The 24,353-nt window shown below is 42.4% G+C and overlaps 2 protein-coding genes across 5 annotated transcripts in view; one reads left to right on the top strand and one right to left on the bottom strand.

Moving 5' to 3' along the window:
• Positions 1-24,353, top strand: part of grip2b (glutamate receptor interacting protein 2b) — a 223,823-nt gene that overhangs the window by 28,548 nt on the left and 170,922 nt on the right.
• Positions 6,540-17,080, bottom strand: LOC109883916 (uncharacterized). Of its 4 annotated transcripts, none has more exons than XM_031825734.1 (11): positions 16,949-17,080; positions 16,506-16,599; positions 16,172-16,273; positions 15,896-16,090; positions 14,167-14,440; positions 13,793-13,938; positions 9,798-10,071; positions 9,424-9,569; positions 7,996-8,138; positions 7,613-7,722; positions 6,540-7,541 (listed from the first exon to the last, which is right to left on the bottom strand). In XM_031825734.1, exons 1-11 carry the CDS (start codon positions 16,949-16,951, stop codon positions 7,400-7,402), a joined length of 1,629 nt encoding a protein of 542 aa, XP_031681594.1. In that variant the 5' UTR covers positions 16,952-17,080; the 3' UTR covers positions 6,540-7,399. The 4 variants fall into 4 exon arrangements, 3 of the variants coding, with proteins under 3 accessions (XP_031681594.1, XP_031681595.1, XP_031681593.1); XM_031825735.1 differs by having other exon boundaries at positions 16,506-16,674; positions 16,949-17,021; XR_004210113.1 differs by lacking the exon at positions 16,506-16,599 and having other exon boundaries at positions 7,996-9,090; positions 16,949-16,967.

Genomic DNA, 24,353 nt, shown 5'->3' with positions numbered 1-24,353 from the left:
TCTATCTGGTCTCTCTCTGGTCTCTCTCTGGTCTCTCTGGCCTCTCTCTGGTCTCTATCTGGTCTCTCTGCTCTATCTGGTCTCTCTGGTCTCTCTCTGGTCTCTCATCTCTATCTGGTCTTTATCTAGTCTCTATCTGGTCTCTATCTGGTCTCTATCTGGTCTCTCTCTGGTCTCTATCTGGTCTCTCTGGTGTCTTTCTTGTCTCTCTCTGGTCTCTCTCTGGTCTCTATCTAGTCTCTATCTGGTCTCTCTGGTCTCTCTCTGATATCTCTGGTCTCTATCTGGTCTCTATCTGGTCTCTATCTGGTCTCTCTGGTCTCTTTCTGGTCTCTATGGTCTCTATCTAGTCTCCATCTGGTCTCTATCTGTTCTCTATCTGGTCTCTATCTGATCTCTATCTGGTATCTCTGGTCTCTAACTAGTATCTATCTAGTCTCTCTGGTCTCTCTATGGTCTCTATCTGGTCACTCTCTGTTCTCTATCTGGTCTCTATCTAGCCTCTATCTGGTCTCTGTGGTCTCTCTCTGGTCGCTATCTGGTCTCTATCTGGTCTCTCTCTCTGGTCTCTCTGCTCTCTCTGGTCTCTCTGGTCTCTCTCTGGTCTCTCTGGTCTCTCTCTAGTCTCTCTCTGGTCTCTATCTGGTCTCTATCTGGTCTCTCTGGTCTATCTGGTCTCTCTCTCTCTCTCTGGTCTCTATCTGGTCTATCTGGTCTATCTGGTCTCTCTGGTCTCTCTGGTCTCTATCTGGTCTCTCTCGGGTCTCTTTCGGGTTTCTTTCTGGGCTTGCTAGTCTTTATCTGGCTCTCAGGTCTCCATGGTCTCTATTTGGTCTCTCTGGGCTCTCAGGTCTCCATGGTCTCTATTTGGTCTCTCTGGGCTCTCAAGTCTTCATGCTCTCTATTTGTTCACTCTGGTCTCTCTGGTCTCTCAAGTCTCTCTGGTCTCTCTCTGGTCTCTATCTGGTCTCTATCTAGTCTCTATCTGGTATCTCTGGTCTCTATCTGGTCTCTCTGGTCTCTATGGTCTCTATGGTCTCTATCTGGTCTCTTACTCCACAGCTCTCTCTGGTCTCTCTCTCCTCGCATTTACAGTACAGAGCTACAGCTCTCTCTTTCTCTCTCTGAGTTTATTTTCCTGCTCTTTATGAGTTATTTCTCTGGTTCTCCACACCTCACAGCTCTCTCTCTCTCTCTCTCTCTCTCTCTCTGTCCCCACTCTCTCCTAGTAGTGATGGCTTGCTTTTGCCCTGAAGAGTACACTCCTGGATGGGTGTGCTATTGACTGTCTGTCAGGCTTTCTCCAGTCCCCTGCTGGTTTGGCCTGGATGGGTGTGATATTGGCTGTCTGTCAGGCTTTCTCCAGTCCCCTGCTGGTTTGGCCTGGATGGGTGTGCTATTGACTGTCTGTCAGGCTTTCTCCAGTCCCCTGCTGGTTGGGCCTGTATGGGTGTGATATTGACTGTCTGTCAGGCTTTATCCAGTCCCCTGCTGGTTGGGCCTGGATGGGTGTGATATTGGCTGTCTGTCAGGCTTTCTCCAGTCCCCTGCTGGTTGGGCCTGGATGGGTGTGATATTGGCTGTCTGTCAGGCTTTATCCAGTCCCCTGCTGGTTGGGCCTGGATGGGTGTGATATTGGCTGTCTGTCAGGCTTTCTCCAGTCCCCTGCTGGTTGGGCCTGGATGGGTGTGATATTGGCTGTCTGTCAGGCTTTCTCCAGTCCCCTGCTGGTTGGGCCTGGATGGGTGTAGTATTATGATGTGGAGTTTGTATTCTGCTGCCTCACGCTTGCACATCTTATTCGTGTGCATGTTTGCAAAGTGTTTACTATGCGTTATGTACAGTGGGGGAGGGGTAACATCAAACATAAAGAATGTATGTATTTTTTGTTCTTCCAGATTCCGGACTGCTGTACAGCAAAAGTGATCCCTCATTATGATAAAAGACAACTGTGTTACTTTTCTTACTTTTCTGAATGTCATAGTATTTAATATTTTAAGAAATATAATTTATAATGAAATCCCCTAGCCAGGGGGTCCCTCAACTCTTACCCTACGAGCTTTTCTGTTCCACCTGATAATACATTTCACATACTGTACCTGGTGTCCCAGGTATCTATTCAGTCCCTGATTGGAGAGGAATAATGAAAAACATGCAGTGGTACCGGCTTCGAGGACCAGAGTTGGATTTGAGGGCCCTAGCCTAGTGGTTAGAGTGTTGGACTAGTAACCAGAAGGTTGCAAGTTCAAACCCCCGAGCTGACAAGGGGGGTTGAACCAATCAGTTGTTCTTCCCCTGAACAGGCAGTTTACCCACTGTTCCTAGGCTGTCATTGAACATAAGAATTTGTTCTTAACTGACTTGCCTAGTTAAATAAAGGTAAAATATATATTTTTAAACCGGATTATATTTGAATATATCTGAAATGTAACATTTCACTGTGCTTTAAAAGTTCAACCTGTATCCTGAGGCTAAATGGGAAGTGGTATAATTATAGTGTGGAGATAACTGTATGTTTAAACACAATGCAGAACATTGCTCCTTTCACAGTCTAACACCGAGTGTGATGAAACTACCAGGTCACACTGTTAATATAAGACTTATCCAAACTGGGAAATGCGTACCCTTTTAGAGATATGTATATATTGTGGCAAGATCAAGGGTGTAGGGTTTCCACATCACCAAGTTCAATACCAAAACAGGCACCAGTAGCACAAATAGAAGGCAAAGAGGAAGTTTATTAGGGGTTTTCATACACTGGGGAAGAGGGGGAAATACACGAATCACCTCAATCAAATTTATTTATAAAGCCCTTCTTACATCAGCTGATGTCACAAAGTGCTGTACAGAAACCCCAGTCTAAAACCCCAAACAGCAAGCAATGCAGGTGTAGAAGTACGGTGGCTAGGAAAAACTCCCTAGAAAGGCCAAAACCTAGGAAGAAACCTAGAGAGGAACCAGGCTATGAGGGGTGGCCAGTCCTCTTCTGGCTGTGCCGGGTGGAGATTATAACAGAACATGGTCAAGATGTTCAAATGTTCATAGATGACTAGCAGGGTCAAATAATAATAATCACAGGTCAGCACCTCAGGAGTAAATGTCAGTTGGCTTTTCATAGCCGATCATTCAGAGTATCTCTACCGCTCCTGCTGTCTCTAGAGAGTTCGAAACATCAGGTCTGGGACAGGTAGCACATCCGGTGAGCAGGTCATCCAAAGTGTAATAAATACCATGCTCAAAGGGATATTCAATGTCTGCTTTTTTTTCTACCAATAGATGCCCTTCTTTGCGAGGTATTGGAAAACCTCCCTGGTCTTTGTGGTTGAATCTGTGCTTGAAATTCACAGCTCGACTGAGGATCCTGAAAGATAATTGTCTGTGTTGGGCACAGAGATGAGGTAGTCATTCAAATAGCATGTTAAACGTTATTATTGCACACAGAATCAGTCCATGCAACTTATTATGTGACTTGTTAAGCAACTGTTTACTCCTGAACTTATTTAGGCTTGCCATAACGAAGGGGATGAGTACTTATTGACTCGAGACATTTTAGCTTTTAAGTTTTTATTAATTTGTAAAAATAAAAAAAATCGATAAACATAATTCCACTTTGACATTATGGGGTAGTGCTACTGGGCCAGTGACAGAAAATGGAAATGTAATCCATTTTAAAATCAGGCTGTAACACACAAACATGTGGAAAAAGGTAATGGGGTGTGAATACTTTCTGAAGGCACTGTATATCTGTCCTCTTCTTCCCTGGGTGTTTTGGTTTTTGATACACCAAGGTTGTATTGGTTGTGTTGTGGTTGATATAGTGAGGTTGTATTGGTTGTGTTGAGATTGATATAGTGAAATTGTATTGAGGTTGATGTGCTGAGGTTGTATTGGTTGTGTTGGGGTTGATATAGTGAGGTTGTATTGGTTGTGATGAGGTTGATATAGTGAGGTTGTGTTGAGGTTGATATAGTGAGGTTGTATTGGTTGTGTTGAGGTTGATATAGTGAGGTTGTATTGGTTGTGTTGAGGTTGATATAGTGAGGTTTTATTGGTTGTGTTGAGATTGATATAGTGAGGTTGTATTGAGGTTGATGTGCTGAGGTTTTATCGGTTGTGTTGAGGTTGATATAGTGAGGTTGTATTGAGGTTGATATAGTGAGGTTTTATTGAGGTTGATATAGTGAGGTTTATTGGTTGTGTTGAGGTTGATATAGTGACATTGTATTGAGGTTGATGTGCAGAGGTTGTATTGGTTGTGTTGAGGTTGATATAGTGAGGTTGTATTGGTTGTGTTGAGGTTGATATAGTGAGGTTGTATTGGTTGTGTTGAGGTTGATATAGTGAGGTTGTATTGGTTGTGTTGAGGTTGATATAGTGAGTTTGTATTGGTTGTGTTGAGGTTGAAATAGTGAGGTTGTATTGGTTGTGTTGAGGTTGATATAGTGAGGTTGTATTGAGGTTGATATAGTGAGGTTGTATTGGTTGTGTTAAGGTTGATATAGTGAGGTTTTATTGGTTGTGTTGAGGTTGATATAGTGAGGTTGTATTGGTTGTGTTGAGGTTGAAATAGTGAGGTTGTATTGGTTGTGTTGAGGTTGATATAGTGAGGTTGTATTGAGGTTGATATAGTGAGGTTGTATTGGTTGTGTTAAGGTTGATATAGTGAGGTTTTATTGGTTGTGTTGAGGTTGATATAGTGAGGTTTTATTGGTTGTGTTGAGGTTGATATAGTGAAATTGTATTGAGGTTAATGTGTTGAGGTTGTATTGGTTGTGTTGAGGTTGATATAGTGAGGTTGTATTGGTTGTGTTGAGGTTGATATAGTGAGGTTGTGTTGAGATTGATATAGTGAAATTGTATTGAGGTTGATGTGCTGAGGTTGTATTGGTTGTGTTGAGGTTGATATAGTGAGGTTGTATTGGTTGTGTTGATGTTGATATAGTGAGGTTGTATTGGTTGTGTTGAGGTTGATATAGTGAGGTTTTATTGGTTGTGTTGAGGTTGATATAGTGAGGTTGTATTGAGGTTGATATAGTAAGGTTGTATTGGTTGTGTTGAGGTTGATATAGTGAGGTTGTGTTGAGATTGATATAGTGAAATTGTATTGAGGTTGATGTGCTGAGGTTGTATTGGTTGTGTTGAGGTTGATAAAGTGAGGTTTTATTGGTTGTGTTGAGGTTGATATAGTGATGTTGTGTTGAGATTGATACTCTGATGTTGTGTTGAGGTTGATACACAGCCTGATGGTGTGTTGAGGTTGATACACAGTCCGATGGTGTGTTGATGTTGATACTCTGATGTTGTGTTGAGGTTGATACTCTGATGTTGTGTTGAGGTTGATACTCTGATGTTGTGTTGAGGTTGATACACAGTCTGATGTTGTGTTGAGGTTGATACACAGTCTGATGTTGTGTTGAGGTTGATACACAGTCTGATGGTGTGTTGAGGTTGATACACAGTCTGATGGTGTGTTGAGGTTGATACACAGTCTGATGGTGTGTTGAGGTTGATACACAGTCTGATGGTGTATGGTCTCCAGCTCATAGGAAAGAGTGTGTGGGACTCAAAGGCATAATCATGTGGAACAAGAAAAGGATGCTCCATTTCAGAAATGTACAGCAGGGATGTAAAGTCAGGGTTTAACTGCTCCCCAAAGCATCTTATCTAACAGTTATTGGAAATGTGAAAACCAGTTTTCATTCCAGACTGTTTATGGTAGAGAGATCAGAGATCAGTTACAAATGACTGACACAGATAATAGAAGGAAGTGATACTTGTGAAATTAGTTTCTGTTCATCTCAGTTTGAAAGGACTGTTTCTTAGTCTATCTTTCTTAGAGAGGGATTTGTTGTTTCCATCAGTTTGAACTCACTGGGTTTTTCTCCTCAACAAAATGACTAAAAGTACAATCTTCAGGCATTGTCAACAAAAACACAATGAAGCTCTGAACATTCACTGTAGCTCATTTGGTTTCCTGGAGTTTCTAGTATTGCTATAGAACATTTCCTCCTTTCCATTTCTCCCCCCTCGGTCTCATGTCATGTTGTGTTCTCATTAGAACACAGTCAGTTGAGCGATCAGGCTTCATTTTGCCTCAGTCCTTCTCTGTCGCGTTGAATGCCTTGTCACTGTTACAGCATTTAGATTAGAAAGACAAGGCATGGGTCCCTTTAACCATCTGTACTATAAAAATAGGTATACTGTTTATATACCTAGACATTAGGTAGCCTGGAATACACTCTGACTATCACTGATAGTTTCACTTCAACAATAGTGACATGGAGGTAATTATCATTGTTAATGCCAGGCTAGGGTCATATCTTTCAATCTGGTTGTGTATGTCTTGTTTATTGCCTTTCTTGACACCTGTTAGCGATAGATACTGAATGTGTTAAATTGCCAATCTGTGATGTTTACAGACGTTTTGAAAGTTGTTAAAATGTGGGAGTAGACCTTTAAAAAGGTAAACAGTGACTTAGAGGTGTCTTGTCTTTCTACTGCAGACTCCATGATAGATAAACTCAGAGCGAACAATAATGTACTCAACAAGGAAATGTCTTTAATCTAGGTTCAATTATATACTGAATAAGCAGGAAGTACACATTGTTTATGTTCAGCATGATGAAAACACAAGTAGCAGACAAACTGTATAAGATATACAAATCATGTAAAAATGTAAATTGATTTACAGCATATATTCAATGATATTATACACCTCATTTTATGAAATCTGAACATGATTTGTGTGTGCGTGCGTGTGTGCCTTTCATTCAGAAATGTAATTCAGAGTAGCGTTCTACCAGAATATATCAGCAATATTCAGACTATTATCAACATACTGTTAACTTCCAAAATAAAGAAAACATCAATTGTGTTAATAGGACGTTAGGCCACCACCAGCCGCCAGCTTCAATGAGCCTCGGTATAGATTTGTCTGGAACTCTATTGGAGGGATGCAAACACCATTCTTTCAGGAGAAATGTGGAAAATGTTGTCTCAGTTGCCGCTCTAGAATCTCCCATAATTCAATTGGGTTGGGATCTGGTGACTGAGACGGCCGTGGCATATGGTTTACATCATTTTCCTTATTTAGCTCATCAAACCATTCGGTGACCACTCGTTCCCTAATGGATGGGGGGAGAGGGGGGGGGGGGGGGGGGGCGGTGTCATCCTGGAAGAGACCACTCCCATCAGGATAGATCTGATTCACCATAGGTTGAAGGTGGTCACTCAGAATGGCTGTGTATTTATTGGTGTTTACCGTTCTCTCTCAGTGGTTGAGTGGACCTAAACCATGCCAGGAAAATGCACCCCACACCAGCAGATCCAGCAGATCCACCCTCATTTACTGAAATTTTTCCTTTTTTTGGCAGTTACATGTAGTTCGCAGTGCAGAGAATTAAAATATCTCACAGATCCAGTTATTTGACTTGTGGCATTCCTCGTCGTTCCACTCCCCTGGGTCTGATGAATGGTGGAAAAACGCCACACAGTCCTGGTCGGCCCCTAAAGAGCTGCTAGGCTTTCCAGTCTTCCAATACCTGCAGAATAAACAGAGAATCAGACTGGCCACTCTCCAGTCAGGGAATTTTAATTGACATAGAACTCTTACGCTGTGGTCAGTGGTGTGCCGTCCACCCATTTCCAGGTCCCCTCAGTGTCAACGTTCGTCAGACCGATCCAGGTCTCATTCCCCGGTCCGTATAACCCATTGATAAATGTCTGTTGTTACGGCAGAAAGACAGGATTGTTAATACAAAGTCTCCACTGCACATAAACGCACACACATACACACACACGCACACACACACACGCACACACACACACACGCACATACACACACGCGCACACACGCATGCACGCACACACACACACACACACACACACACACACACACACACACACACACACACACACACACACACACACACACACACACACACACACACACACACACACACACACACACACACACACACACACACACACACACACCTGTTCCTCTCTGCTATTTATGATCACCAGGTGTGCTCCTCTCTCGTTGCAGTCCTTTCTGCTCTCCTCCCAGGTTTTAATCACGGTGGTGGTGTAGTAACAGCTGGAGCCAGATGTCTTCCATCCTTCAGGACAGGATCTCCCTAGAAATATCAAGATGACATTTTTATTTTCTTATTTTTACATTAATTTTTACTTTCAATAGAAAAAATGCAACATATAAGGAAATAAAAACGGGAACAAAATATTTTCTCAAATAAATATATATATATATATTTGTTTTAACCTTTATTTTGCTAGGTAAGTCAGTTAAGAACATATTCTTATTTACAATGACAGCCTACAGCGGCCAAACCCGGACGACGCTGGGCCAACTGTGCGTCGCCGTATGGGACTCCCAATCACGGCCAGTTGCGATACTGCCTGGATAAATTGTTAGCCGCATATTATGTGATACAGACAGTCCTTTCCAATGTACTGACATTTTACTGTTAATCTTGTTGTTTAGATTTTCTATCTTACTTTGTAGCTGGTCTCTCTCATTAGCCAGATTGCTATTACTGGTCTGTAGCTGGTCTCTCTCTGTAGTCAGGTTGTTATTACTGGTTTGTAGCTGGTCTCTTTCTTTAGTCAGGTTGATATTACTGGTCTGTAGCTGGTCTCTTTCTTTAGTCAGGTTGATTTTACTAGTCTGTAGCTGGTCTCTCTCTTTAGTCAGGTTGTTATTACTGGTCTGTAGCTGGTCTCGCTCTTTAGTCAGGTTGTTATAACTGGTCTGTAGCTGGTCTCTCTTTTTAGTCAGGTTGTTATAACTGGTCTGTAAGCTGTCCCTCTCTGCACCGGAATGCTCACCAGTGACTAATGGAACAGTGAAAAAGTGAATCAGTGATTACATCACTGAGGATTTAGAATGCTTCCCCCCCACTCCCTTCTGCCCTCAGGACAACTTAAATTCCTCTGGCAATGGACTCTACAAGGTTCCCGAAAGCGATCCACAGGAATGCTGATCCATGTTGATGTCAATGTTTCCCATAGTTGTGTCAAGTTGGCTTGATTTCCTTTGGGTGGTGGACCATTTTTGATACACATTGGAAACTGTTGAGTGTAAAAAAAACAGGAGCATTGCAGTTCTTGACACAAACCGGTGCTCCTGGCAGCTAATACCATCCCCCTTTCAAAGGCACGTACATATTTTGTCTTGCCCATTCACCCTCTGAATGTCACACAAAGAATCCATGTCTACATTTTCTCAAGTATTCAAATCCTTCTTTAACCTGTCTCTTCCCTTTCAACTACACTGATTGAAGTGGATTTAACAAGCGACATCAATAAGGGATCATAGCTTTCAATTGGTTTCACTTGGGCAGTCTATGTCATGGAAAGAGCAGGTGTTATTAATGTTCCGTACACTCAGTTACGGATTATTACCTGCAGGAGTACCATGAACTTCCAACTCACACAGAGTGAGCCATTCCGACCTGCCAGGGATGACCACAACAACGTAGCGACCCTCCATCTCATTGCACTGGAAGGTGTGGGTCTCTCCTGCTGGGATGTGGGAGATGACGGCACATCTGAGCGAGAGAGTAAGAAAGATGGAGAGACAGATATGGAGTGAAAGAGGGAGAGAGAAAGAGATGAGATAATCAGAGTGATTTAAGACGTTCTATAATGTACCATACATATTCTGACTCTGTTAAATATGAAGCCACAGAATAGCTACAGTAGCATGGATGAAGACCAATGTATCAGAAAACCTTAGAGACAGGACATAAAAATGTACCAACATCTATATGTGTCACCTGGGGTTGTTGATGCCGTTGTTCTCCGATGAGTTACCGATGCGGATCTCAGCACCATCAAGCCTCTCAGGACAGCAGTCTCCTCTGTTGGTGAGGGTGACATCTGTTATTCTGTACACATTCAGCAGGTCCACTCTCCACCACGGGTTTCTGTCTTTCTGAGTGTGGGTGCAGGATCCATAGTGTGTGTTTCTTTTCCCATCGATGGCATCGGAAGCGTCGCGATTATTATACAGTGATGACTGAGTGGCCACTCCATTCAACGCCACATTTCCTACAGGGACATAGCGAAGAATGTTTGAATAGAGAAAGTACCTGTTTGATCGTTGTAAGCATAGCCTGTGGTTGACAGGACTTTTTGAAGATTAGGGCCCTGTTGAATTAGGGACCTCTGAATAAATCACCAGCTGACAAGCAGGGAGAGGAGGATACCTGAGGACGAACTGAGAACAGAGAAACTAGAAAATGTACATTTCCAAATTAAAATGCGCATGCTTGCTAGCTTGTATTTGTGGTTGTTAAATACGTTATAGTAATGATAGTGACTGCAGTAGTAATGGTAATGACTGGTTATAATTGAAAAGTAGTTTTATTAATTGAGTGATTGATTGATTTATAGCCTGAACAAGTGATAATTGATGTGGTGTCTGTATCTTTAAAGGTTCAAAAGAGACTAATACTGTTGGGGGTGATTTTATGCTATTTTATTTAAATAGCTTTAATTTATAAATATTTGTAAAATGTTAAAGTTGATTGTATGTTTGTAGCTGGAATGGTTAAATTGCAGTAGCATTTAAAATGTCTCCCACCGTGTATAGTTGACATTGTGTCCTTAAAATGTTATGCAAATTATTGTGTCTTGATATAGCAAAAGTTTCACTTGAAACATTTCTGAATGATTATTTTTTAGAGTGCTACTTCCTTTATTTACTTCCACAGAGTCAAATGAACTCATTGGAAAAGAGTTTCATGACTCTGCGTCCTGTATGAAGGAAGTTAGAGTTAGTTTTGCGAGCCAATGCTAACTAGCGTTAGTGCAGTGACTGGAAGACTGCAGGTAGAGTAGATAACGCTAGCGTACCTGTATCTTGAGATACTGCTGTTTTAGTAACCACAACACCTACTTTCTCTTAACTTTTCCAAACATTTGACATTTTGACCACTTTCCCAACAGCTTGGACAAAAACTTAGAGCATATGAAATCTGAAATCAGAACAGAAATATGTTCTACCAATCAAGTTATAGCACTGGGGGAGCATATAAAACTGATTATGTCACACAACTAACCCCTACCCACTAAACTAGCCCACTATAACAAAACCCCATTCACTAACCAAACTATAATAGCAACCCTGCTTACTATAGCTAACCCATGGCCTACCTATCTAAAATATTCACTATTACTTCTGCAATGTACTGTTACTAGTACTTCTGGGGTGCTTACTACTACTACCTAGTTTCCCATTGAAGACTACTATCAACTATTTATAAAACAGTCCCTCCCTCACTTTAGTCATGTTGTTATAACTGGTCTGTAGCTGGTCTCTCTCTTTAGTCAGGTTGTTATAACTGGTCTGTAGCTGGTCTCTCTCTTTAATCAGGTTATTATTACATATCTGTAGCTGGTCTCTCTCTTTAGTTAGGTTATTATAACTGGTCTGTAGCTGGTATCTCTCTTTAGTTAGGTTATTATAACTGGTCTGTGCTTGTCTCTCTCTTTAATCAGGTTGTTATAACTGGTCTGTAGCTGGTTTCTCTTTTTAGTTAGGTTGTTATAACTGGTCTGTAGCTGGTCTCTCTCTTTAGTCAGGTTGGTATTACTGGTCTGTAGCTGGTCTCTCTCTTTAGTTAGGTTATTATTACTGGTCGGTAGCTGGTCTCTCTCTTTAGTCAGGTTGTTATTACTGGTTTGTAGCTGGTCTCTCACTTTAGTTAGGTTATTATTACATATCTGTAGCTAGTCTCTCTCTTTAGTCAGGTTGTTATTACTGGTCTGTAGCTGGTCTCTCTCTTTAGTTAGGTTATTATTACATATCTGTAGCTGGTCTCTCTCTTTAGTTAGGTTATTATTACATATCTGTAGCGGGTCTCTCTCTTTAGTTAGGTTATTATTACATATCTGTAGCTGGTCTCTCACTTTAATCAGGTTGTTATAACTTGTCTGTAGCTGGTCTCTCACTTTAATCAGGTTGTTATAACTGGTCTGTAGCTCGTCTCTCTCTTTAGTTAGGTTATTATTTCATATATGTAGCAGGTCTCTCACTTTAGTCAGGTTGTTATAACTGGTCTGTAGCTGGTCTCTCTCTTTAGTCAGGTTGTTATAACTGGTCTGTAGCTGGTCTCTCTCTTTAATCAGGTTATTATTACATATTTGTAGCTGGTCTCTCTCTTTAGTTAGGTTATTATAACTGGTCTGTAGCTAGTCTCTCTCTTTAGTTAGGCTATTATAACTGGTCTGTAGCTGGTCGCTCTCTTTAATCAGGTTGTTATAACTGGTCTGTAGCTGGTTTCTCTCTTTAGTTAGGTTGTTATAACTGGTCTGTAGCTGGTCTCTCTCTTTAGTCAGGTTGTTATAACTGGTCTGTAGCTGGTCTCTCTCTTTAGTTAGGTTATTATTACATATCTGTAGCTGGTCTCTCACTTTAATCCGGTTGTTATTACTGGTCTGTAGCTGGTCTCTCTCTTTAGTCAGGTTATTGTTACATATCTGTAGCTGGTCTCTCTCTTTAATCAGGTTGTTATAACTGGTCTGTAGCTGGTCTCTCTCTTTAATCAGGTTATTATAACTGGTCTGTAGCTGGTCTCTCTCTTTAGTTAGGTTATTATTACATATCTGTAGCTGGTCTCTCACTTTAATCAGGTTGTTATAACTGGTCTGTAGCTGGTCTCTCTCTTTAGTCAGGTTGTTATAACTGGTCTGTAGCTGGTCTCTCTCTTTAGTCAGGTTGTTATAACTGGTCTGTAGCTGGTCTCTCTCTTTAGTCAGGTTGTTATTACTGATCTGTAGCTGGTCTCTCTCTTTAGTCAGGTTGTTATAACTTGTCTGTAGCTGGTCTCTCTCTTTAGTCAGGTTGTTATAACTGGTCTGTAGCTGGTCTCTCTCTTTAGTCAGGTTGTTATAACTGGTCTGTAGCTGGTCTCTCACTTTAGTCAGGTTGTTATTACTGGTTTTTAGCTGGTCTCTTTCTTTAGTCAGGTTGATATTACTGATCTGTAGCTGGTCTCTTTCTTTAGTCAGGTTGATTTTACTAGTCTGTAGCTGGTCTCTCTCTTTAGTCAGGTTGTTATTACTGGTCTGTAGCTGGTCTCTCTCTTTAGTCAGGTTGTTATAACTGGTCTGTAGCTGGTCTCTCTTTTTAGTGAGGTTGTTATAACTGGTCTGTAAGCTGTCTCTCTCTGCACCGGAATGCTCACCAGTGACTAATGGAACAGTGAAAAAGTGAATCAGTGATTACATCACTGAGGATTTAGAATGCTTCCCCCCCACTCCCTTCTGCCCTCAGGACAACTTCAATTCCTCTGGCAATGGACTCTACAAGGTTCCCGAAAGCGATCCACAGGAATGCTGATCCATGTTGATGTCAATGTTTCCCATAGTTGTGTCAAGTTGGCTTGATTTCCTTTGGGTGGTGGACCATTTTTGATACACATTGGAAACTGTTGAGTGTAACAAAAACAGGCAGCTAATACCATCCCCCTTTCAAAGGCACGTACATATTTTGTCTTGCCCATTCACCCTCTGAATGTCACACAAAGAATCCATGTCTACATTTTCTCAAGTATTCAAATCCTTCTTTAACCTGTCTCTTCCCTTTCAACTACACTGATTGAAGTGGATTTAACAAGCGACATCAATAAGGGATCATAGCTTTCAATTGGTTTCACTTGGGCAGTCTATGTCATGGAAAGAGCAGGTGTTATTAATGTTCCGTACACTCAGTGGATAAAAGTAATGTAAACCTTACTTGATGATGAATGCGACCAGTGATTATTACCTGCAGGAGTACCATGAACTTCCAACTCACACAGAGTGAGCCATTCCGACCTGCCAGGGATGACCACAACAACGTAGCGACCCTCCATCTCATTGCACTGGAAGGTGTGGGTCTCTCCTGCTGGGATGTGGGAGATGACGGCACATCTGAGCGAGAGAGTAAGAAAGATGGAGAGACAGATATGGAGTGAAAGAGGGAGAGAGAAAGAGATGAGATAATCAGAGTGATTTAAGACGTTCTATAATGTACCATACATATTCTGACTCTGTTAAATATGAAGCCACAGAATAGCTACAGTAGCATGGATGAAGACCAATGTATCAGAAAACCTTAGAGACAGGACATAAAAATGTACCAACATCTATATGTGTCACCTGGGGTTGTTGATGCCGTTGTTCTCCGATGAGTTACCGATGCGGATCTCAGCACCATCAAGCCTCTCAGGACAGCAGTCTCCTCTGTTGGTGAGGGTGACATCTGTTATTCTGTACACATTCAGCAGGTCCACTCTCCACCACGGGTTTCTGTCTTTCTGAGTGTGGGTGCAGGATCCATAGTGTGTGTTTCTTTTCCCATCGATGGCATCGGAAGCGTAGCGATTATTATACAGTGATGACTGAGTGGCCACTCCATTCAACGCCACATTTCCTACAGGGACATAGCGAAGAATGTTTGAATAGAGAAAGTACCTGTTTGATCGTTGTAAGCATAGCCTGTGGTTGACAGGACTTTTTGAAGATTAGGGCCCTGTTGAATTAGGGACCTCTGAATAAATCACCAGCTGACAAGCAGGGAGAGGAGGATACCTGAGGACGAACTGAGAACAGAGAAACTAGAAAATGTACATTTCCAAATTAAAATGCGCATGCTTGCTAGCTTGTATTTGTGGTTGTTAAATACGTTATAGTAATGATAGTGACTGCAGTAGTAATGGTAATGACTGGTTATAATTGAAAAGTAGTTTTATTAATTGAGTGATTGATTGATTTATAGCCTGAACAAGTGATAATTGATGTGGTGTCTGTATCTTTAAAGGTTCAAAAGAGACTAATACTGTTGGGGGTGATTTTATGCTATTTTATTTAAATAGATTTAATTTATAAATATTTGTAAAATGTTAAAGTTGATTGTATGTTTGTAGCTGGAATGGTTAAATTGCAGTAGCATTTAAAATGTCTCCCACCGTGTATAGTTGACATTGTGTCCTTAAAATGTTATGCAAATTATTGTGTCTTGATATAGCAAAAGTTTCACTTGAAACATTTCTGAATGATTATTTTTTAGAGTGCTACTTCCTTTATTTACTTCCACAGAGTCAAATGAACTCATTGGAAAAGAGTTTCATGACTCTGCGTCCTGTATGAAGGAAGTTAGAGTTAGTTTTGCGAGCCAATGCTAACTAGCGTTAGTGCAGTGACTGGAAGACTGCAGGTAGAGTAGATAACGCTAGCGTACCTGTATCTTGAGATACTGCTGTTTTAGTAACCACAACACCTACTTTCTCTTAACTTTTCCAAACATTTGACATTTTGACCACTTTCCCAACAGCTTGGACAAAAACTTAGAGCATTTAAATCTGAAATCAGAACAGAAATATGTTCTACCAATCAAGTTATAGCACTGGGGGAGCATATAAAACTGATTATGTCACACAACTAACCCCTACCCACTAAACTAGCCCACTATAACAAAACCCCATTCACTAACCAAACTATAATAGCAACCCTGCTTACTATAGCTAACCCATGGCCTACCTATCTAAAATATTCACTATTACTTCTGCAATGTACTGCTACTAGTACTTCTGGGCTGCTTACTACTACTACCTAGTCTCCCATTGAAGACTACTATCAACTATTTATAAAACAGTCCCTCCCTCTACTACACCGGCATCAATTCTTCAACACTAACAAACTTCTAAATGTCTTCCAGCACGCACCATCATATTTCTCTCCCCAAATATTAGCCATTTTGACCAAAAATGTAGTAATCTAAGTCTAGTGGATGAAATAAGCAATCTGACTGTCTCAGCGTAATATAGTTGTTTTTGTATTATGTAATACAGACAGTAATTTCCAATTGTTCAGTAAATTGAAATGTTACCTTTGATTTTCAGCTTTTCTATTTCCCTCTGATGCTGGTCTCTCTCTTTAATCAGGTTATTATAACTGGTCTGTAGCTGGTCTCTCTCTTTAGTCAGGTTGTTATAACTGGTCTGTAGCTGGTCTCTCTCTTTAGTCAGGTTGTTATTACTGGTTTGTAGCAGGTCTCTTTCATCACGGGAATGCTGACCAGTGTCTAAGGGAACAGATAAAATATTAATCAATGATTATGTCACTGATCATTAAGAATGCTTCAGTAAAAACATACTAAACTTACAGTTGACACACATGCCTATGATCCCAGCCAGTAGGAGAATACACAGCAATCCAAGACACAATGCAGCAACTCCGAATGGTCTCTTCAACCACTGAAAATGCACTGAATCACAAGAATGTTTCATACAATCTTTGCACCAACATTTATTGTTCATTTTTATTTTATTTTACAGAAATTCATTATTTGCTTTCAAAAAATGTGTGTGTGTGTGTGTGTGTGTGTGTGTGTGTGTGTGTGTGTGTGTGTGTGTGTGTGTGTGTGTGTGTGTGTGTGTGTGTGTGTGTGTGTGTGTGTGTGTGTGTGTGTGTGTGTGTGTGTGTGTGTGCGTTGATACCTGAATGTTGAAAGCCATGTCTTGTTCTGGGCTTGACATACATGTCGTCATCAATATCCAAGATATTCATTGTGCTGGAGTCATTGTCTTCTGTCTGTGTTTATATAGATTTCCTCAGATATCTTTACATATATGCTCAAATACTTCTGTATCTTTCACTGCTTTAGGTCTACATTTAGAAAATATGATGCACATGACTAAATGTTTGCTAAAGCGTACCAAAGCTTGTCCTCCCTCATAAACACAAAAATATCATAAAAACCGTTTGATTTGATTTGATTTGATTTGATTTCGACAAAAAAAACACTTGAGACAAAAAGTCACATGCCACATAAGCACACACAAACCGTCTGTTTCTCAGACCCCCAGTGACACATTAGGCAAAGAAAATAATCAGAATATGAAACAAGATAACAAACGCAATGAAAAAAAAACATTCTTACCATGGTCACAGTTAACTGGATAATCCAAATACGCTGCACTGGTGTGTATTGAAGTAATATGGAGGGGCGGTCTGAGCTGGTGGCAATGACTCAATGACTTATTTGCCATGTTCCCATAGTTGATTAAAGGGTAAAGTCTGATTGCAACACATGTTACTCAACAGGTCCATGTTTATTATTTATATATTTTTTACCGTTTATTAATTTATGCTGCTTCGAAAGTTGATAAAGTTGTAAAACCACATAGGAGACAAGGAATTTATAATATTCTGCGGGTATTATCCACACTACAGTACATTACTCATGTATTTACAATAGAAAGACTGTCACAAAACCGCAACAACAAAAAAAGCTTTCCATTAACATTATCTCATCAAGTTCCCCGGTTTGGCGAAACATTAACCGTATTAAATTGCCTAATTGTTTTCCATGCAGGACATTGTTTCTAGTATTGCTATAGAACATTTCCTCCTTTCCATTTCTCCCCCCTCGGTCTCATGTCATGTTGTGTTCTCATTAGAACACAGTCAGTTGAGCGATCAGGCTTCATTTTGCCTCAGTCCTTCTCTGTCGCGTTGAATGCCTTGTCACTGTTACAGCATTTAGATTAGAAAGACAGTGAGTCTCTCATAGAAGCAGGAAAAGGCATGGGTCCCTTTTACCGTCAATGTATAGTAAAGAAAACTATACTATTGGGGACATCAAACATTCAGGCAGACTATGGAAGCTCTAGTCTGGAGCTACTAGTTCAATTATGTTCAGGAGCATTTCTGAACTATCTAAATGTTTGATTTTTTTAAAATGTGACTGGGCAACATTAACTATCATCGAAAAACATAGTTATTTTTTGCCATACTAAATTATTTTATAAACTGCTAATTTTCCTAATATCGACAGTTTGTGTTAGTGCCTTACACTAGCTCCCATTTTCACCGCATACAATTTAGTGAAGTTACAGTGCTTATCGCTTTTACCTCAGATTGGTGATGGTTTGGTACCCTTTATTTTATCGTATGGGGATGTCGGTCGCAAGACTTAGAAAGAAAGTTGTCATTTTCAAACTCTTATGGCATGGGAAAATTGGGACGCTGTCTTTATAAAAGGCCACAAACAAACACAAGGATTGAAATATTATTTGTATATTGATGTGAGTGTACATATACAGTGCCTTGCGAAAGTATTCGGCCCCCTTGAACTTTGCGACCTTTTGCCACATTTCAGGCTTCAAACATTAAGATATAAAACTGTATTTTTTTGTGAAGAATCAACAACAAAATAATTTTGCACGCCCAATTTTTCAGTTTTTGATTTGTTAAAAAAGTTTGAAATATCCAATAAATGTCGTTCCACTTCATGATTGTGTCCCACTTGTTGTTTTATATCTTTATGTTCGAAGCCTGAAATGTGGCAAAAGGTCGCAAAGTTCAAGGGGGCCGAATACTTTCGCAAGGCACTGTACTAGCTAGCTAATTAGTTAGATCAACACATGAGACAACTGATCGACAGTGTCAAGATACATTCAGTGTGTTTCCAAACGTCTTTACCCAGTAAGCAAAATGACATATTTTCCAGATGTTGAAGTTAGGTTCATTCTAGGTTCTGAATGAAAGGTGAAAAGATGTTCAGGAAGTTTTTTACGGATGTTAAAAGTACGTATTTTCCCGCCGTTGACAGTGAGTCTTTTCCGGATATTGGAATCAGGTTCATTTTCTGTTCTGAATGAATGTTGAAAATAATTTCTCAACTTTATAACTGTACTGTTATGTGCTGTACTCTGTTGTGCTCTATGTTTACATTTGAGTAATTTATCAGATACTCTTACAGTTAGTGCATTTAGCTTACAACACTAGCTGAGATTCAGGAGCTTGAGGATGTGTTGACAAAGTTAATCAGGTGTGCTAGCTCTGGAATAGATCAATTACATGGAATGGGGACCGGACCAAATCTAAACCAAACATGCAGTATATGTCTATGTTTGGGCCAAATCAAGGCCAGTCCAGATCACACCAAATCTGATCCTAACATACAGTATATGTCTCTGTTTGGGCCAAATCAAGGCCAGTCCGAATCGCACCAAATCTGAACCTAACATACAGTATATGTCTATGTTTGGGCCAAATCAAGGCCAGTCCGGATCGCACCAAATCTGAACCTAACATACAGTATATGTCTATGTTTGGGCCAAATCAAGGCCAGTCCTAACATGGATGTCCAGAAATCAACGTGTGGGGATGAGATTCCCTAAAACACGCCATTTCGATAGAACTATGACTTTTCCCTAGCAGTGCTTTTAGAATCCTGTCCACGGACAATGATATTAAAGCCAGTCCAGACCGCACCAAACAAATAAGGCTGGTCCCAGTCCAGACCGCACCAAACAAATAAGGCGGGTCCCAGTCCGGACCGCACCAAACAAATGAGGCGGGTCCAGTCCAGACCGCACCAAACAAATAAGGCTGGTCCCAGTCCAGACCGCACCAAACAAATGAGGCTGGTCCAGTCAGGACCGCACCAAACAAATGAGGCGTGTCCTGTCCAGACCGCACCAAACAAATAAGGCGGGTCCCAGTCAGGACCAAAAGAAGACGTCCAAAAGACGTCTGTATAAGTCCCCTTACTGGGTAGTAGCCATCAACACGTAAAAACTAGAGGATGTCCTTGTCCCATCATGCTCTACCGACTCCTGTGGTGGGCCGGGCGGATGCACGCTGACGCGGTGGCCAGTTGTGCGGTGTTTCCTCCGACACATTGGTGCGGCTGGCTTCCGGGTTAAGCGAGCAGTATGTCAAGAAGCAGTGTGGCATGGCAGAGTCGTGTTTCGGAGGACGCATAGTGTACGGGAGTTCCAGAGATGAGACAAGGCTGTAACTACCAATTGGATCACAAAACTGTGGAGAAAAGGTGTGAAAAAAATGTATTAAAATAAATGAAAAAGTGCATTCTGTCTTCCCTTCTGCAGCTGGGCTATTTTGTCAGTTTGGAAGTCAAGATCATTAACAATCTTTATCTTTAACTTACTTCTTCTAAATTGTGCTTAGACTGAACTCTTGGCCATAGGTTCCTTTCTTTCCTCTCTGCCTCTAACAGACAGACTTTTCCTCTGTCTTAACTTCTCCTTTCATTACCCCATTCTGAGCTTTAGGACCCACTCATACTGCCGTGTCAGCTAATTCCACTTTTATCTTAGACCACCAGGGGTGTCAAACCCATTCTATGAAGGGCCTTGTGTCTGCTGGTTTTTGTTTTTTCCTCTCAATTAATAAGACCTAGACAACCAGGTGAGGGGAGGTCCTTACTAATTAGTGACCTTAATTCATCAACCAAGTACAAGGGAGGAACAAAAACCCTCAGACACTTGGTTTTCGGTGGAATGAGTTCATAACCTCATAAAAAAAGGCAACTTTTCAGGAAGTGAAAAGAAATGGAACAGTCAACAAATCAGATATTCACACATCACCAAATAATTGCTACCAAAAAATTCAAATAATAACAATAAGCGATTATAATAGAGTTTTGCACACTTTATATGAGCACAACACATCACTGGGGGTGATATCCCTCCAGGACATCTACAGCACCCGTTGTCACAGGAAAGCCAAAAAGATCATCAAGGACAACAACCACCCGAGCCACTGCCTGTTCACCCCACTATCATCCAGAAGGCGAGGTCAGTACAGGTGCATCAAAGCTGGGGCCGAGATAAAATGAATTGCCAACAAATCAGATATTCACACATCAACAAATAATTGCTATTTTACGAACAAATAACAATAATAACAATAATAACAATAATAATAACAATAATAACAATAATAACAATAATAATAACAATAATAACAACAATAATAATAATAACAATAATAACAATAATAACAATAATAATAATAATAACAATAATAACAATAATAACAATAATAATAATAACAATAATAACAATAATAACAATAATAATAAACGGTTTTGCACACTTTTATGTAGCATTTTGTTATTTTTCTTTAAATTTCATTTTTTTTTTTTTTTCTTTAAATCATTGATTAGAACGGGCAGTAAACACAGTGACAATTAACTGACAAGCATGAACAATGAATCATGTGAATCATTTATAAAGTGTGTAGGCATACTAATGATTAACTAAGACACCATGTGTTGTACTTACAATCAATCGTTGCAATTCCAGTTGAATAACTCTGTTTATTCCCCAAAGTCCAGGCGCACACTCCAGGCTGTAGCTAGCCCAAAGGCCAGCAGATGGTAATATTGAGTCCTTTCATCTTACCGTCCAAAGGCATTGTATGCAGCCTGCTATACACTCCTATCCCCGTGGATCGGTTCGTACATAAAAAATGATTCATTCAGGCTGCAAAGGCATTGATTTCCTTCTTAACTCTATTGAATAGCGAGAAGGTGGGGAAAATATGCGAACATTCTTTATGAAACACAATTTTCCTCCACCATGCTAAAGTGGTAAATACCTAGGATTGCTAGTCCTGGATGTTGACTATCGCTTGCAGCAACATCCGGAAGTAGCATTAGCCACTCTAGCATGCTCCCTGCTCTGTTGTTGACCCTCCTGTAGCTCCCTGCTCTGTTGTTGACCCTCCTGTAGCTCCCTGCTCTGTTGTTGACCCTCCTGTAGCTCCCTGCTCTGTTGTTGACCCTCCTGTAGCTCCCTGCTCTGTTGTTGACCCTCCTGCTCTGTTGTTGACCGTCCTGTAGCTCCCTGCTCTCCCTGCTCTGTTGTTGACCCTCCTATAGCTCCCTGCTCTGCTGTTGACCCTCCTGTAGCTCCCTGCTCTGTTGTTGACCCTCCTGTAGCTCCCTTCTCTGTTGTTGACCCTCCTCTAGCTCCCTGCTCTGCTGTTGACCCTGCTCCCTGCTCTCCCTGCTCTGTTGTTGACCTTCCTGTAGCTCCCTGCTCTGCTGTTGACCCTCCTGTAGCTGCCTGCTCTCCCTGCTCTGCTGTTGACCCTCCTGTAGCTCCCTGCTTTGTTGTTGACCCTCCTGTAGCTCCCTGCTCTGTTGTTGACCCTCCTGCTCTGTTGTTGACCGTCCTGTAACTCCCTGCTCTCCCTGCTCTGTTGTTGACCCTCCTATAGCTCCCTGCTCTGCTGTTGACCCTCCTGTAGCTCCCTGCTCTGTTGTTGACCCTCCTGTAGCTCCCTGCTCTGTTGTTGACCCTCCTCTAGCTCCCTGCTCTGCTGTTGACCCTGCTCCCTGCTCTCCCTGCTCTGTTGTTGACCCTCCTGTAGCTCCCTGCTCTGCTGTTTACCCTCCTGTAGCTGCCTGCTCTCCCTGCTCTGCTGTTGACCCTCCTGTAGCTCCCTGCTCTCCCTGCTCTCCCTGCTCTGCTGTTGACCCTCCTGTAGCTCCCTGCTCTCCCTGCTCTGTTGTTGACCCTCCTGTAGCGCCCTGCTCTGTTATTGACCCTCCTGTAGCTCCCTGCTCTCCCTGCTCAGTTGTTGACCCTTCTGTAGCTCCCTGCTCTGTTGTTGACCCTCCTGTACCTCCCTGATCTGTTGTTCACCCTCCTGTACCTCCCGGCTCTGTTGTTGACCCTCCTGTAGCTCCCTGCTCTGTTGTTAACCCTCCTGTAGCTCCCTGCTCTGTTGTTGACCCTCCTCTAGCTCCCTGCTCTGCTGTTGACCCTGCTCCCTGCTCTCCCTGCTCTGTTGTTGACCCTCCTGTACCTCCCTGATCTGTTGTTCACCCTTCTGTAGCTCCCTGCTCTGTTGTTGACCCTCCTGTACCTCCCTGATCTGTTGTTCACCCTCCTGTACCTCCCGGCTCTGTTGTTGACCCTCCTGTAGCTCCCTGCTCTGTTGTTAACCCTCCTGTAGCTCCCTGCTCTGTTGTTGACCCTCCTCTAGCTCCCTGCTCTGCTGTTGACCCTGCTCCCTGCTCTCCCTGCTCTGTTGTTGACCTTCCTGTAGCTCCCTGCTCTGCTGTTGACCCTCCTGTAGCTGCCTGCTCTCCCTGCTCTGCTGTTGACCCTCCTGTAGCTCCCTGCTTTGTTGTTGACCCTCCTGTAGCTCCCTGCTCTGTTGTTGACCCTCCTGCTCTGTTGTTGACCGTCCTGTAACTCCCTGCTCTCCCTGCTCTGTTGTTGACCCTCCTATAGCTCCCTGCTCTGCTGTTGACCCTCCTGTAGCTCCCTGCTCTGTTGTTGACCCTCCTGTAGCTCCCTGCTCTGTTGTTGACCCTCCTCTAGCTCCCTGCTCTGCTGTTGACCCTGCTCCCTGCTCTCCCTGCTCTGTTGTTGACCCTCCTGTAGCTCCCTGCTCTGCTGTTTACCCTCCTGTAGCTGCCTGCTCTCCCTGCTCTGCTGTTGACCCTCCTGTAGCTCCCTGCTCTCCCTGCTCTCCCTGCTCTGCTGTTGACCCTCCTGTAGCTCCCTGCTCTCCCTGCTCTGTTGTTGACCCTCCTGTAGCGCCCTGCTCTGTTATTGACCCTCCTGTAGCTCCCTGCTCTCCCTGCTCAGTTGTTGACCCTTCTGTAGCTCCCTGCTCTGTTGTTGACCCTCCTGTACCTCCCTGATCTGTTGTTCACCCTCCTGTACCTCCCGGCTCTGTTGTTGACCCTCCTGTAGCTCCCTGCTCTGTTGTTAACCCTCCTGTAGCTCCCTGCTCTGTTGTTGACCCTCCTGTAGCTCCCTGATCTGTTGTTGACCCTCCTGTAGCTTCCTGCTCGGTTGTTGACCCTCCTGTAGCTACCTGCTATGTTGTTGACCCTCCTGTAGCTCCCTGATCTGTTGTTAACCCTCCTGTAGCTTCCTACTCGGTTATTGACCCTCCTGTAGCTTCCTGCTCTGTGGTTGACCCTTCTATAGGTCTCTGCTCTGTTGTTTACCCTCCTGTAGCTTCCTACTCGGTTTATTGACCCTCCTGTAGCTTCCTGCTCTGTTGTTGACCCTCCTGTAGCTTCCTACTTGGTTTATTGTCCCTCCTGTAGCTTCCTGCTCTGTTGTTGACCCTCCTGTAGCTTCCTGCTCTGTTGTTGACCCTCCTGTAGCTTCCTGCTCGGTTGTTGACCCTCCTGTAGCTTCCTGCTCGGTTGTTGACCCTCCTGTAGCTCTCTGCAATGTTGTTGCCCTCCTGTAGCTCCCTGCTCGGTTGTTGACCCTGCTGTAGCTTCCTGCTCTGTTGTTGACCCTCCTGTAGCTTCCTGCTCTGTTGTTGACCCTCCTGTAGTGTCCTGCTCGGTTGTTGCCCCTCCTGTAGCTTCCTGTTCGGTTGTTGACCCTCCTGTAGCTTCCTGCTCGGTTGTTGACCCTCCTGTAGCTACCTGCTATGTTGTTGACCCTCCTGTAGCTCCCTGATCTGTTGTTAACCCTCCTGTAGCTTCCTACTCGGTTATTGACCCTCCTGTAGCTTCCTGCTCTGTGGTTGACCCTCCTATAGGTCTCTGC

This window comes from Oncorhynchus kisutch, linkage group LG5 (genome assembly GCF_002021735.2).
Source record: "Oncorhynchus kisutch isolate 150728-3 linkage group LG5, Okis_V2, whole genome shotgun sequence".
Taxonomy (NCBI): domain Eukaryota; kingdom Metazoa; phylum Chordata; class Actinopteri; order Salmoniformes; family Salmonidae; genus Oncorhynchus; species Oncorhynchus kisutch.
Note: the sequence above shows the minus strand (reverse complement) of the source record. Positions and strands in the feature narration are given on the sequence as shown.

Bases quoted from the DNA above. Each gene is read 5' to 3' on its own strand.
- LOC109883916 (XM_031825734.1), bottom strand. The intron at 16,091-16,171 runs GTAAGTTTAGTA...CTGTTCCCTTAG, and splicing joins CATAGGCATGTGTGTCAACT to ACACTGGTCAGCATTCCCGT. The intron at 7,723-7,995 runs GTGTGTGTGTGT...CCGTAACAACAG, and splicing joins TAAATAGCAGAGAGGAACAG to ACATTTATCAATGGGTTATA.